The sequence below is a fragment of the Trichoplax adhaerens genome, genomic scaffold (genome assembly GCF_000150275.1).
Source record: "Trichoplax adhaerens TRIADscaffold_12 genomic scaffold, whole genome shotgun sequence".
NCBI classification, from domain to species: domain Eukaryota; kingdom Metazoa; phylum Placozoa; class Uniplacotomia; order Trichoplacea; family Trichoplacidae; genus Trichoplax; species Trichoplax adhaerens.
The window spans coordinates 1,888,975-1,904,749 of NW_002060954.1; the positions used below are offsets into that span (position 1 = coordinate 1,888,975).

The 15,775-nt window shown below is 32.7% G+C and overlaps 5 protein-coding genes across 5 annotated transcripts; 2 read left to right on the forward strand and 3 right to left on the reverse strand.

The window, feature by feature from the left end:
- Positions 1-3,676: 3,676 nt before the first annotated feature.
- Positions 3,677-5,104, forward strand: TRIADDRAFT_59930 (uncharacterized protein; the record flags this gene model as incomplete). Its single annotated transcript, XM_002115794.1, has 1 exon — positions 3,677-5,104. One exon carries the CDS (start codon positions 3,677-3,679, stop codon positions 5,102-5,104), a length of 1,428 nt encoding a protein of 475 aa, XP_002115830.1.
- A 436-nt stretch (positions 5,105-5,540) lies between these two features.
- On the reverse strand, positions 5,541-6,989 carry TRIADDRAFT_59931 (uncharacterized protein; the record flags this gene model as incomplete). The annotated part of the gene is made up of 9 exons (XM_002115930.1): positions 5,541-5,641; positions 5,788-5,839; positions 5,935-5,970; positions 6,125-6,172; positions 6,257-6,308; positions 6,384-6,449; positions 6,590-6,687; positions 6,773-6,850; positions 6,954-6,989. The coding sequence occupies 9 exons, from the start codon at positions 6,987-6,989 to the stop codon at positions 5,541-5,543; spliced, it is 567 nt and encodes a 188-aa protein (XP_002115966.1).
- A 362-nt stretch (positions 6,990-7,351) lies between these two features.
- TRIADDRAFT_59932 (uncharacterized protein) lies at positions 7,352-9,620 on the reverse strand (the record flags this gene model as incomplete). Its single annotated transcript, XM_002115931.1, has 5 exons — positions 7,352-7,384; positions 7,632-7,723; positions 7,807-7,858; positions 8,245-8,295; positions 9,483-9,620. The coding sequence occupies 5 exons, from the start codon at positions 9,618-9,620 to the stop codon at positions 7,352-7,354; spliced, it is 366 nt and encodes a 121-aa protein (XP_002115967.1).
- A 432-nt stretch (positions 9,621-10,052) lies between these two features.
- Positions 10,053-12,685, forward strand: TRIADDRAFT_29978 (uncharacterized protein; the record flags this gene model as incomplete). Its single annotated transcript, XM_002115795.1, has 6 exons — positions 10,053-10,256; positions 11,434-11,513; positions 11,973-12,042; positions 12,227-12,274; positions 12,384-12,427; positions 12,529-12,685. The coding sequence occupies 6 exons, from the start codon at positions 10,053-10,055 to the stop codon at positions 12,683-12,685; spliced, it is 603 nt and encodes a 200-aa protein (XP_002115831.1).
- Positions 12,686-14,553: 1,868 nt separating this feature from the next.
- Positions 14,554-15,339, reverse strand: TRIADDRAFT_38183 (expressed hypothetical protein). The gene has a single exon (XM_002115932.1). It carries the CDS (start codon positions 15,334-15,336, stop codon positions 14,938-14,940), a length of 399 nt encoding a protein of 132 aa, XP_002115968.1. The 5' UTR covers positions 15,337-15,339; the 3' UTR covers positions 14,554-14,937.
- Between the last annotated feature and the right edge of the window lie 436 nt (positions 15,340-15,775).

Here is a 15,775-nt window from a genome sequence, read left to right on the forward strand (position 1 = left end):
CCACAGTAATTTTTCTATAGAATTGATCTTGTAATAATTCAGTTCTCGTCGATAACTGCAAACTCTATAGCAAGGATAAATAGATCAATCTAGATTATTTATGGCTCCTTTCTTTTATATTTTATAAATGTATTATGAGAAAAAATAATTCTGATTACTACTATCAATGCAATATTATGTAAAAAAGAGTCGTTTCCTAACCATCCCATTTAACAGAGAAGAATTTATTTCAATTTATTCAAGTAGGAGTATATGCAAGTGTATTTACGTATATCTAAGGATAAAAGTGCTTCTTAATAATTAGCTTACTACTTGTAAAGTATATGTTTAGAAGAACTCTTTACTTTATCCTAGCTATGTTATGTATCTTAGCACTTTTGTATACTTCAAGGATTGAGTGTGATTCTAAGAGGTTAGGATAATTAAAGCAAAGGTAAACTAGAAAGAAAATCGATTTTTTATAAAATGTTAATCAGTAAAGTAGTTCGATGATATCAAAGTTCCAACGCAATTAAAAATACTACCAATCAAAATTTATCCTTACCGGTATTAAAATTGATTTCTATATTTTTCTAGATTACAAATTAACTGTTGCCTTGAGATGGTTAATTAAAGGAATTAGTAGCTGTTTAATAGAAATACTCTAACTTCAAAGTAAGCGGACAACGGGTGGTTACTAACTTACTGTCGTTATGCTATGTTTATAATTTGCATGACAACAAAACGGTTGGCAAGGCCATCGTTTATTCAATAGAGTCATTAGCTATAAAAATTATGCATTAATAAAATATTCTTTTGATTGCTATGTTGGCACTATAAAGGCTATTCTTGATTAGCCGATGAAAAGTTAACAATTAAAAGAATAGAATCTTAAATGGATAATTGTCTCAGCACAACAAAAATCTCTAATATGGTATCGATAAACAACTGTGTTGCGCTATAATCGTTCTATGAGATAGTAAACTGTCCATTTATTCCTATGGCTAGGATATCGCCTAAGTACAAGTGCAAGGTCATTTTATTGTCAATTATACATAACACAAAGATGACTCCTTCTAGTTGGCCTCATTTAAAAGACACCTTGCACATTACTGTTTTTATTATACTATAAGCTTATAAAGTATCCGTTAATCGGAATTTGTGATTTAATTTCGAAATGAAGGGTTTACAGTTGATTTACGCAATCATGCTGTCTTGTTCAATGCTCATCTATTGGTACTACCAAGGAGTGAGCTAATACAATTCTAAACGATTATTGAAAGTTCACCTCGGGTAGTTTTACCGGACCTCCTACAAATTTTACAATTGAGATTTTACGGCATAAGGATAATTATAAATTTGATATTTTTAAATTACCATAAAGAGAATTCGACAACAATTGTATCAAAGGAGCTTTTATATAAGCTTTAAATATTTCGATATATGGTTCGATGCAATCGTACATAATTTGCGATCTTAATATCATAAATAGAAAGCCAGTATTTACTGTAGATGTTAATAGAAGATTGTGCAGGTAGCCTAACCTTTATAAATTGGCCATTCCAATAATGGCCTCTTTATTCCGGAATCATTTTGTTTAGTATAAATTTGTAAATAAGCTATATGTAGCATTGCAAGCGATTTTAACCTAATTTATATAGATATTACACTTAAATTTGTGCATTAAACCTCTAACTCTGTCTTAACTGAGTAATAGGACTACTTTAATAACAGTGATAGTAACCTCTTTTTCCACCAGAAAAGTACGCAATGGATTACAAGTTATAAAAACCACTATTTTCAGATAAAGACTTCTTGATGCGAAGCAGATATTCAATACCATTAATAATTCAAGAACTACTTACGCTCTTACAGGCTTAGGAAATTAATGATAAAAGTATAAATAGTGCTACCTGTAGTTGCATATTATGGTATTAACATGGAGTAATTGAACTTCTATTGAACCAATCGCGATCAATCATGCAATCACATAATAATACCCTATGGGTGTCTACGTATTCTTTGAAGTGATAAAACGATGCTTAATTTTTCAAGTATAACACTGCATAATTTTTTAGTAATATTAGCACATAATTTTACAGTAAATAGATCATTGGAATACGTTTTACGATTATGAGATAACGATTATGATTGCATATGTGAGGGGAAATCAGGTCGTTAAATTGAAGTATTTAATTCAGTTTTACTCAGTTGACAGAATGATTCCTAGTATTAAGTACGAATATATCTACTTTGTATAAGTAGTAAGAAACAATCTGGCAGTGAATTTCCTTTCAATATCTTGCTTTGTGTAGAATATATACCCGTTCATTTGAACGGGAACTTGACTAGTATATTGAATTAACCACTGCCGGCAATTTATATGAGAAAGTATCTTTCCTTTCGATTCTAGTAGATAAATATGGAGAATACACTATGCGGATAGAGCCGTTTGTAAGGAATATATTAGAGTGCATATCGAATCAATGGAGTAATTAAATTTTTTAAACGGGCTTCGAACAATGACCTATTAATTCTCTTACTTCTGTCATTATTACATAGAATTGTACAAAAATCATAAGCCTAAACCATGGTTAATTTTTAAATAGATTAGAGATGACCTGTTGATAACGAAAATGAAGGACTATAACTGTGAATAATGGCCGTAAATAAACCTATTACTAACCAGTATATTGTATATTAATTAACGTTCAAATGCTGAATAGTATCCGGTTCCTGATAGCAATTCAGCCACATCATGTATGATAAACGTTTAAAAATTAATATGTTTGTTGTGCTATGGAAATTTTAAATTTATACAAAAATGGGTAGTGGTTGCTTACTGAAAATGCTACCTTGTAATCGATTTTTTTACTAGATTTGCTTAAGTGTAATCGCACACATATATACTATATATCTGGAGACATTAACGTCAGCGAGAGCGATAGATTATTGTGTTGCATTTCTTTAATTTGTAGGATAGCTCCGTTAGAAAACGTTAGATAGGACCAGATAATAAGATTACTACATTATTTCACACCGTAAATCGTTGTTAACTGTCGATACTTGTATATCTATCCAATGATATACTCGTTATTACAGTTTTATCACAAGGGGTCGTTATTCTCAACTCTACGTCGCCGATTTCCTGAGTATGTCCCGTACTGAATTCTCGGCATCACGGTAACAAATCTTTAATAAGAATTGTCGGAATCAAGATCCAATTACGTCGATACGAATATAAATGAAAGTCTACTGTATAATTTATTAGTTACAAAGTACAGCTAGGAGTGCAAAATTCATATAAATGTTAAACGATTTTTCAAGAAACTACGTGCTAGGTAAAAATTTCGATATACTCGTAGGTGCAATTCAGTATTCAAAATCGGCAAAAAAATACCACTCGGCAATCTAACACTTTCTTCTGTGATTACACATTAACTGATAAATGGTTCGGCTGAGTAATACCGTTGTTATTTTTTTGGTTTTTTTAGCTATAATTTCCCGATGGTATTGCTAAAAGGATGACTAGCTTACGCCGTATTTATATTAATCAAATTATCACATTTAAGGTTGCTCAGTATTTACAGTATACTCGTATTATAGTATTTCTTAATTCGATGACTATATAAAAGCATCGATATTACGAATTAGCCCAGGTGGTAATGCTGAGATAGTAAATCAAGTCGAAATAGTAATGTACACTTATACCACTGCTATAGTTATCGCTAGCATCGCGATAGTAGTCTCAATTTATACTCGATTCGACTTATTTGATATGGAAAATCTTAATCGCTCCAAAATTGGGAATGAGCTATTGCACCATTACATTTGTCCCAACGTGGAACAAGCTTCTGCTATAGCTATGGATGTTCACGCTTTCAACCCATTCGATAGAATATCAAGGCAAAAGTGCATTGATAGTTTCTCTACAACGTACAATTTGGTTTACTATTCACTATGCTTAGATAATAGCTACAAGCTAATTGTGCTACGAGGTCCTAGTCAATGTGGCAAATCCAAAAGCTTGCAGCAATTCCTATATTATCTGCGACAGAGACATATTTTGGCTATTGATTTTAATTTTGCAAATATCCAGAATGAATTGCATATGGAATCATTTCTTAATATGGCTATACTAGAAGCTATTACTCAAATCAATCTTGATTTCCATATCGGTGATGTAATGAAGTTTGATACGATTCTTAAAAAATTGCCTTACCGTTTAACCAAGTGCAATTACTATAAAATTATGCCGATGGGTATTTTATGGAATCATAATTTATTTTTCACTTGGACATCTTGGAAGAATAAGCAGCAAAACAACCTGAAGCCTTTTATCATGCAGATATTAAATGATCCATGTTCAAACAAAAATTACGTGACAACCTTAATGACAATTTTAGCAGCTTTAGCGGAAGTAGACAGAAAATTACAACCAATTGTTGTATTTCGTGATCTTCATAAATCTATCCTAAACCCAAGGACTAGCTCTTTAATATTTAACCTACTTCAAGAGCTATTTCATTTTATTGACAATCAACGTAATCATCTACTTCTCTTTCCTGTAGTAATGGAAATGTCTGATTACGTATGGTATGATTTTTTTTATGTTCGATCACACCAGTTTAACATACCGAAAGTAAGTTACGATGCTATCGTAATGGAACCTTTATTTGAAGAAGAAATATATCAAAAGATTGTCTATGTATATCAATTGTTGCCTGGTAAAATTTTTAACTTGGTATGGCAAAGAATTGGCCATGATCGCAGTCTATGGAGCCAGTTTTTATACCGATATGACTATCTAAAAATACGAAATATAGGCCCTGACGATTACATAAGAACGATCATTAATCAATTACAATTAGAATCTGACTTGAAGATCTTTCACATCCTTTCTCAAGTAACACGTGAAAATAAATCATTATCGTTAGCATTTTTAAAGACATTACATTCTAACAATTATGTGCTAAATACGCTCGAATGGATAGTCAGACAAGAAGCCAAATACCTTCTTCAGGAACGGTTAGCTTATATCGATAAAGAATTCAATTTTCAAATACAACATAAACTCTACCAAGCATCAATTCAAAAATATTATGAACGTATCGAGCAGAAATGATGTTGCTATTTTGGAAGTTACTATTCGCTTTTTCATGGAAAGTTTTCTGTTTACGATACATTATGTTGTTTTGCAATTAGGCAACATCAAGAATGATTCTTACCATTTACATTGAATTAAATATATAATTTATGTATCTGATGTTATGATAATAATTAACAATAAAATAATTCTGATTTTAATCCTTTCCTTTTAGTGTAAAATCATTATGTTATAGCGGCCACATCTTCACAGGCTCATTCGATATACATTGTCAGTATTACCATGCTGTTGTGTAGTATAAGAAACATTATTCGATCATTTTCATAATAAGCCACCAATCGAAACACAGACATGCAGTTCTTTAACGTTTGACTCTTGCTAACAGCCAGTATGGTGTACAAATTTCGTCTTGAATTAGCTTATTACTCAGATGCATTTACGGACACTACATCATTTATACCAGAACCTCTTCCGATTCCTGAATGGCCGGTTTTTGCTTTTCAGTTTCTGGAGCGGGTGTCATGCTACTAAAGGCTTTTACTTTTTTGTGTACCACTACAAATGAGATTATTATCGCATTAAGATCGCCGATATGACTAATGGTAGTAAGTTTCGCACTTGAAATATGAAAAGCTGTTGCGGACTTGTAACAGCAATGAAATTTAAAATGTACTATAACAATAGTACTCTATAATACTTACTGTAACCCTGTCCCTGTAGGAATAATTGCACTCCAGTTGACACTGCACCAGCCTAATTAAGGCGTGCAAATAAGTTTAAATGATCAAATTGTTACAACTTGCGATATTGCCATACTAATAATACCCTAAATCTTAGGCTTAACAAACCTTTTCGTCTAAAAGTAAGCCGCCACATTCCTCTAACTAAAGAATAAAAAGAATAAATCCTTTACAATGATCAAATGAGTTACCAAATACTTTGATATGACGTAAACTGGCACCTAATGTAATTATTTGTAAATATATCTACGATCCGGTACTATACTGAGTGAAATATATGATAAAAATCATAAAGTACCTTCATAAATGTAGATTGTGTGGGATCAAGCCTTGAATTTAGATCAACCTGCATATAAAATTTTCAATTTATAGGTCTCTATAATTGTAAATGCTAGAAGGTTTACCGTATGACAAATTATACAGCATATACCACTTGATCAATGATCGGAGATTCTGAACCAACCATGAGCAAAACAGGACAACTGAACAAGATGATGTAATGTTAATTATTATAGCAATAATCTTTCGACCGCTCAATGATCCATAGTGCTTGTTACCTCAAAACTGTTGGTGAAGATGCGGGCATAGTCGAACTTGGCTTTGTAATTTGTATAACGGTGCGACTGAAGTAAAACATTAAAACAACAGAATTTCTTAGAACCTTCTCATTATGAATTTATATTGCGGTACAAGATTACAGAAGAAGAGTGCCAGATTCCTGGCCTCACGGTATATGTGATTTATAGCCTCATCTTCTACTTACTTATGGTAAGAGTTCATAAATTTTGCTAGGTTGGTAGGTTTTAATTTCATTAAACACGATCGCAGATGGTTTAATTCGTCGATATTAATTTCCGGAGTCTATAATTAGATCAAAAGTAATACGATAAATATAGTTGAACAGCATGTTTCAAATGTGAGTAACAACTAAAAACTTCCATAGCACCTGTCCAAAATAATACCACTCTAAATGATTCAGCGTATGATTTGTAACTCCGTTTCGGCTAAGATACCATCCAGTCAACTATGGTTATGAGGTGAATAACAGTGAGGATATACCCGGTACAGAAGATCTGAAGCAATGAATATTTTAATCATGAGACTGAAACAAAAGACAAGCAGTAAACCTTTTGTTGTCCCCACTCAGCCCAGGAAGCAGCCATGCTAACTGTATTAACCAGGATTAAACTTGTTACCATTGCCTTATGTTTCAACTATAACATTTTTATAATTTTGTTATATGCGTAGAATCAATATCCTCTTTTACCATGCAACACTATACATAACTTGAATGTTCATGAAAATTTCAAACATTGATTACTTACAGCAAATCTAAGGAGGACATTGCCCCCTACACCTACACCAAATCCTATGAATCTGCGTATACTGAAGTAATTTAAAAGTAATGAAGCATTAAAATCCGGGAAGAAAATATTTTTGAAGACTTAGAGTTCTGCTACTTTGTAATGTAAAACTTGGAATTACGGTTTATTACTTGTAATGCTCGCAAACTGTTAATATATTGTTAGCCAACTGATCCATTGTCGGGTATTGATAGCTAGGTTAAAGGAAAAATGAAGATTTATGAACTTTTTAGGAAATAGAGACAGAATTTTTGAAATTGTAGCCTCTCAGAATAATCTTGAGGTCCATAATATACATACGTATCGGGTAATACTTCAGCATCCTCCTCCTTTACATTGTATGTACAAAAACGATATTAATACTCGTATATTCGCAACTAGCAAAGCTAAATGAATTGTATCATCATTACTCTGAAAAGTTGACTGAAATCATTAATTTACCTGTCCTGGTGCATCCACGTGGTAAATACAAAAATTTTCTAACAATACTTCTGATTCTGGGAATCCAAGATATCCACCAAAACAAGTCTTATCTAAAACAAGTTCGTAGATAATGATAGTCATTCATACAAAATGTTTTTTGGTATATACAGTATTAGGCCATATTTAAACTTACGATTTAATCCAAAGTCATGAAACGTGATCATTGCCGGTTTTCGAAGATTACCCTTTGCGATCAGACAAAATTTAATACTCAATACTAAATGCAGCAAAATTAACTATCGAAATTGGTATGCTTAAGACAGTATGAATCCTAGTAATAACATAAAACGTAGTTTATGTTTTTCACTTCCAATAGATTTATTTACAGTTAGTTACTGGAGGAGTACTGTACATATAATAGCGATATACTGTACTCGTATATATATAGATAAAAAATTAGGGTAATAATATGACAAAGAGTACAAAGCTGTAGCGCTTGATGAAAGTGCTTCAGAAACAGTAAGTTAAATCACTTTCTCTCAAGAATTTATTACTTAGATATTCGGTAAGTCATATCTATTGTAGTATTTATGATTCGATTTAAATGATTGTTATTCTATAAAAGTTTTACCTGTATGTTAACATGAACGAAACCATTTTCTACCAAGATTTTCTTGTAAGGCTATCGTTAAACATACAATAAAAATAATCCATTGTCAATCTTAAATCGTATTACGGTTAGTCATAGCAACGTACACCAGTTTGTAGGATGGTACGAATTACAGTGATTATAAGCTGTAAACGCGTTTTACCCAATGAAAAATATATATTTTTGAAAGATAACACGAATTAGATAATTACAAAGACATCAACATTTAATTTCATGTCTATGAATATTGCTACAGTAAATACATCCTAATATCCTATCATTAATATAAGCATAAATATACTTATATTGTTCGAGGACAAGCCCAGTTGCGAAATGTAAGCTATCATAACACGCTAGTAGCCTCGCTTGATACTAAATGTAGTCATGTGTGTTAGACTAGGCAAATTATATTATCAATGTGTTGCAATTATCTCATTAAGTTAATATTCCTTTACAGAGCAACCTCGTTATTATTAAATTCTATTTAATACCGTAACTTAAGACTTCTGATGCGCTAGTTTACGTTACCGTGATTGTACTGTATGAATTTGTAGTCTAGAGATGTTGTACCTTATTATCAGCAATATATCATGTGGTTAATAAATAATTTACGTATATCAAGAATAAATCGGCTCCAATATGTGGTCTACCAAGTTTAGACTAACATTTCTATCTCAATCTGATGTTGTTACCCTTACAAGAAATGTTACTGTTACTCAATTCTTCAAGATTTTGGACACTAATGCCAATATGAGGTTGCATCGAACTTTGACCCTTCACTGCCTTCAGTGATAAACATCATCATTAACCCTAAGGTAGAGGGCCATTAACTTAAGCAGAAAAATCTCGAACATTGCAGGCTTACTTGCAGACATTATACCAGTGAAATTTACAGTTAATAGATTACAGATAATGCGTTGGTTTGACGGAATCGATCGTGCAGAGAAGGACCTCCACTGAAGAAGTGCTGCAGCTCGTCTTCAAAAAACTCGTAACATAATTATTTTAAGTCTATTGCTGTCACGATTTCTCTTCATTTTAGCAAGAATTCATTTACCTATCATTATTACATTATTCCTATGATCGAAATCATGCAATTATGAAATTGCTCTATAAGCCTTGAGGTTTAATTAATTACTGTATTGAAATTTTGACAGCTTGTATGTTCTGATTCAAGCCATAGGTACATCAACAAGTTTGAAAGACGATGAAGTTTTTACCTGGAATTTTTCCTCATTTTTAGTATCGGTGCTGCCTTCAGTGCTTTGCTGAGTTTTATCGCCATGTATCTTGTTTACTGTCAGTTCGATCTCTTCGAAGGTATTCCCTTTGCTTCCAACATTAGCTGATTCGGCCATTCTTTGCTGCTTTCAAAGCTCATCTGGTTACTGAACTACTGATGAGCTTAAGTCTACCTGACGAGTGGCTATGACCATAGACTACGAGGTAATGAATCCATGCTGTTATGCGCAGCCTCTGTTACGACCATATGATCGTACAGTACTATGCTGTGCTCTTTATTATCAAGTCAGAATCTGCAGTCATACTGTACAGTACTGTATCTCTACAGTATAAGGGCCTCTACTGTAGTTAAGGTAGCAGAAAATGGGACACAGACAGAAAGACATCAGTCCCCTGATGCGAAGACACGAACAGTAATATCGGGTGATTGAAAGCCGAAAGGGATTCGTTTTAATCACTCGCTGGACTTGAAAGTAAAAGCTAATTCAGTCAATTGTAATTTAAATTGTATTTATAGTATTTCTTTACGTTATATTATTGAAACAGTTATGGCAGCTGCCAAAATTACCGTTAAATCAAGGAGTTACGCTAAGATTTTATTACATGCAGCTAAGTATCCCCATTGCAAAGTGGATGGCCTGCTCATCGGTAAATTAACTAACAATGGACGCGATGCCTTGGCTACTGATGCGATACCTTTATTTCATACTAGCCATGGCTTAACTCCTATGCTAGAAATAGCCCTTAGTCAGGTTAGGTATCTACGTAACTATCCTGGATAAAACAGTGTCAACACTTAGAGCACTTAACTTGAAACGGTATCATTTTATACTGTATTCTATAGTCATCACCCTCTTTTCCTGGCCCTTATACTAGTACTTTTATCGTACTTTTATACAGGATTAGTGAACGAAAACTGCACGGTGTATATGCTGCGGTTGTTCAACTTCGATTTTCCTACATTTACAGCATCTGAATACAGTCATGGGCTAAAAATCTTATATTTTAGTAGTGCACGTAATAACTCGAAGTTCATGGTACCATATATTGTACTTTGCTTTGATACGCAACAGTCTTTCATCTCTGCAGGAATGTATCAATATCAACTAGAGCTTAGCAGTACTATCCGCGTATTGATACGCTGAAATAAACTGTAGACTATCTGCCTCTCACCCGTCGTATCTTTTTACCCATTGCAAAATTTGATACGTATTCAGTTGTCACCACCGACTAACTTATCATTTTTACATTTGCCAACTATATCAAACAGCACAGTACAGTGAGTATACTTTTCACATACATTTGGACTAAACTATGGTCCCCCTACTTATGAGCACGGACACCGAGTTGATTGAAAACAGCCATGGCATCGAATTCGTGCTAAGTCTCGCTAGGACGAATCTAATCTTCACTATTACAGTACACACAGCACATAGTAATTATATTATAGGCCATGTTATACATACTTAATTGATATTGCAATACAGAACTTACTCATAACGAACTACTCATATTTAATAAACATAAGGACTTGTGCTCAACATGAGCAGCTTATTCACGCTCTGTTCAATGCTACAATACTACATTAGCTAATCATCTGCGTTAATAAGAATTCAATAATTTTACGTATGATCCATCTCGTAAGGAAGAAAAATGTTAACATCAACTTACATACCGAATCATAATTATGGATATCAATTCTTGAATAATGGCCACATAGTAAAGTGCCAGCTAGTTTCGATTTATGAAGTTTGAAATTATAGTTGCTTAGTACTATCAGTACACTTATACCTATTAAGAATGGAAGGGCGTATTGATCGTGAACTACAAATTGATAATTTCACGTTCAATACAGTGAAAATTGATATTTTCTTTTCAAATGAAAACAGTATACATAATGTGTATCCCGTTTAATATACTATTATATAGGCCGAGGCTTATGCTGAATCTCAGAAATTGTCCATTGTCGGATATTATCAAGCGAATGAACAGCTATCAGAATCACATACGTAAGTGATATAATGATATTTAACCATAGATCTACTTAAGGTAGTAAAATATTATTTAGTACAATGTTTGTATTTCACTTTAGTATCATAAATCTAAAGGTAAAATTTAATCAATTTTTGATACTATATGTATAAAATTACTTTTATTAGCAAAATTTATAACTGCATTATTAATTAATTATTACAAAACTCATATTTCCTTTATCTGATGTACTACAAATCTTCGACAGTTAAAAGCTGTACAAGTGGCACAGTAATTAGATCTAAATAGAAAACACCTAATCTAGTACTATCTATAGTATAAGATTATCAAATTTACTTTCTAATAACTGCAAAAATCGGAAGCTCTGTACCGTATTACGTAGACTACATTATTTTTGCTCTTTACTGGAGATATTTATACTGTAACGTTGCACAGTAATTTAAATCTTTATATAAAAATTGATTTTATTTTCTAAGGCCGGATGCTTTTGCTATAAAAATCGCCGATAGGATATTGAGCTGTTGTAAATATTGTAGTTTGATGATGGTGAGTAGCCCGTATACTAATGCATTAGCCACTATGTTGATTTATATGGATGAAATTAGCAATGTAGCTGTTTCTTTAAAACATTTGATGCGGCGTTATAATTAAGATTAATTTGTTTTAACACATATCGGATATCCTTGATTTATATCTTTATACCCTTTGCATTTAAATTATTAAACCACAGGTAGACAATTGTAAAGTTTCTTTGTCATGTCAAGAAGACGCACTAGTTGTGAGTATCTACAATTATTCAACGATATCTTCATCATGATAATGTGATTGATTGACGCATACTCGATAGTAATGGGTAACCTTTATTTTAAATAATTATTTTATTATAGTGCTACAATAATATAGAAGGGAAATGGAAGAAAGACTCTCAATAGTAAGCATCGCGAGGCTGACTTGACAATCATACATGTTGCAATTTTAACATTTAGGATCAACAATATGTGTAATGTGACTAACATTTAATTTCATATTCAGTTCTTTAGAGCATCCTAATGAAACGTTGCCAGCATTAGCTAAGCTTATGACTGGTAAAGCATACAAGAATTTAAAAGATTTCGATAACCATTTGGATGATATTTCCGTAGATTGGCTGAACATTAGCATAAACAAACAGATTACAGAAGCTATGTAAAACTTTTAGCGATATCTAAGTAAATTTATGATTAATCGCTAATCATTCTATAACGGATAATTTACTTTACAGAAATATTTTAATTTAACGATTTTTATGTACAGTGTAAAGTAAAGATGAAACTATGCACCGCTATCCGGATCATTTCGAAATAGATGACATTGAACCTTATTTGTTGTTATCATGTACGTTTAAGTAGCACCGGAAATGCTCGTTTTACTTAGCCATCTTCATCATAAGAGCAATTCTCGCCTTAGAATCTATTGGTCCTCTAATAAAATACAAAATTTATATTGTCATCTATTACTACTCATATTACGGATAATATTACACCTAGTGCTAGAAGAAAGGATTGGCTATATGATAATGGATTATAGTGTATTGCATACTTTAACGGAACTTTGATGTTTTTTCTAATATGGCTCGTGCTCGAACAAGTAGTACTGTATTTTTGGACCTATTTTTGTTTTACTCTAATATGGATACAGGTTAAAGTCAGTCCTTAACTAACTACAGTACCTTAAATATAGCACGTAAATATTACAGATAGGGTTGATAATCGTTACCGACCATGCTTATTTAATTAGTAAGCAGTGCTTAGAATAGCAAAAAGTAAACCGAGATCATGACTACTTTACCGAGTACGACATGCGATTGAATTAGTATAACTAAATAGGTAGAAAAAATGAATTTGAGAGTATTACAGCGCACGAAATGATGCGCATAAACTTTTACTATGCTAGAATGCTTGGCAAAAGGTTAAATACAATCGATAAACTCTTATGTTAATAATTATGATTAACTGTATATTGGACGAATAATATTTACTATTTGATATTTTAGTTCTCCGTATAGACTGAATAAGTCCACAATAGATCGAAAACTATTGGAATAAGTACAAAATATTGTTGATAATTCGCTCCATCCTAATGTAGTGTGCATGATTGGAAGCTGAACTATGTCTAGTAATTTTTTGCTGTAGCTATTAGAAAGTAGAATTGGAAGAACCAAACCACCGGAAATTTTAACTCAAATTTTTTTCAAAAATCACGATGAAGACAGTTGTGATTGTGAAGTAATCATGGAGTACAAATATTATGCTACCTTTGATTAAAATACTAGTGTAGTAATAGCAGATATGTTATTAATTTTTTGTATTCGATTTTAGAAAGCAGGCTTGTCATCAATAAACCTGCAAATGTTGTACGCGTAGTATTATATAGTAAGAACAAGCATTAATATAATGTAGACTCACGGTTAATCTTAAATGCTCCTTCTAATACAACAGTATTAACTGTATGATGAAGCTGATGACTTAAGTTGTGTGACCATACAGAACTTTGTATATAGCAAAACATTCTGATATCTTTATCATAAGCACTCTACCAAACTGAAATAATTATTGTGGCTTAATTGCTTGTATAACTAATGTACTTGCATCTGCAGTGATTTTGCGTACACTACAGCATCATACTTATCCTCTTCACGAGTCTCTAGATTAATAAACTAGTATCATAGCTACAGTTTAAGACTTTATGAAGGAGTTTGATGCCAATTTTTTTTTTGGGGGGGGGAGAATATAGGTATGTTGGTGTCTTCCACAATCATTTCCTCTGCACCTGATGTATGTTACACAATACGTATTTAATTTCAAGTCATAAGGCTTGCTAGTTTACTTTTCAAAATGTGTGCTCATTCCTTTTATTCGATCACAGCTACCTTACTGCTATATTTTGTTAGCTGCAGCTTTATAGTAGCATATCGCGGTCGATTTTAATTGGTAAATTGTTATTACATTACCAGTTTTATACACTAGTAAATAATTAATTAATGAGCTACGTAAAGAGACTTCTCCCAAGTAGAATTCTCATAATGCGAAAGGCCTAATCTTGGAATTGATCATTAAATAGCTAGATATATGCGATTGGTTAGGAGCAAAGTATTATATAATATTGCACGGAAGTCATCTAAAATTAAATAATTGTTTTTATTATTAGTGTCGTATTATATTAATCGGAAATTCGAAGAAATTCTCGATAGGATACGTATAATAATTTCAATTACCTATACTTTTAGTTGTATAAATGAACTCTACATTTGTAGAAAAAAACGTCAAGTCAAACTTTGTCCTAGTACAATACAGTAAGTTGTATTAGTTTATCATTAAAAGCACACCACCGATCCATCGCTATCGAGCAATGATACCTAAAATCTAAAGTTGCGGTTTTAATAATACATTGTAACTCAACGGATCATGATGATCTGGATAGAAGTGTATAAGCTACCACAGCAACTATTAACACGATAACAATTGTGCTAAAATTCGATCCTCCTTTATTCGTTTCTTGAGCATTTGGTGGGAAAAAGTGAACCTTGTAGTCCATCTCATTCACTTCTGACTGGACAATATCTCCAATATAATAATTCTGCATCATGCTTCGAGCGTCGGTAGAGTGGCCTACGTCTTCGAAAGCTTCTGTAGCTTCTTTGCCAGCCATTTCTAGCAATACTTCCTCTCCACCTGGATGTTCCTCCATAAATTTCGACACGTCATACACCTTGTTATGTATTATCAACCATAGCGCCTGACCATTGTTGTGCTTAGCAACTTCTTCTCTGGTAAATGTCTTTGTCGATTCTTCAGAAGACATTTTTCCTTACTCCTTCAAGGCAATGAAACTGATAAAAAATGGCAACAATCACAAGTGCACGTTTACAATTTCTGAACTAAGACCACAGTCACTTTTCTTTTTACTGTACAGTACAGTACTGTGCTGAGCGGTATTGTACTGTATTGCACAGTACAGTACTGTACTGCAGGTTATAACCTCGGCGGTCAAATAACCCAAGTACAAAAGTACCACCTAAGTCAAATAATAGGTTGTAACAAAGGGTTTTTACCCAAGTCAACAACAAGGAATCACGAATAACCCTTGTTTTTTTCAACAGTGATCATGGTGTTACCGGTATTACGACACGAGTTGTAAAAATGGTTAGACCGACCATGCATGTAACAGCGACTGATAGTTTGTATTAGAAACTTTAAAAAAATATAATTGTGTGATACTGTAATAAAAGTAATAAAAACAT

Excerpts from the sequence above, each read along its gene's own strand:
- TRIADDRAFT_38183 (XM_002115932.1), bottom strand. The coding sequence starts at position 15,336 with ATGTCTTCTGAAGAATCGACAAAGACATTTACCAGAGAAGAAGTTGCT.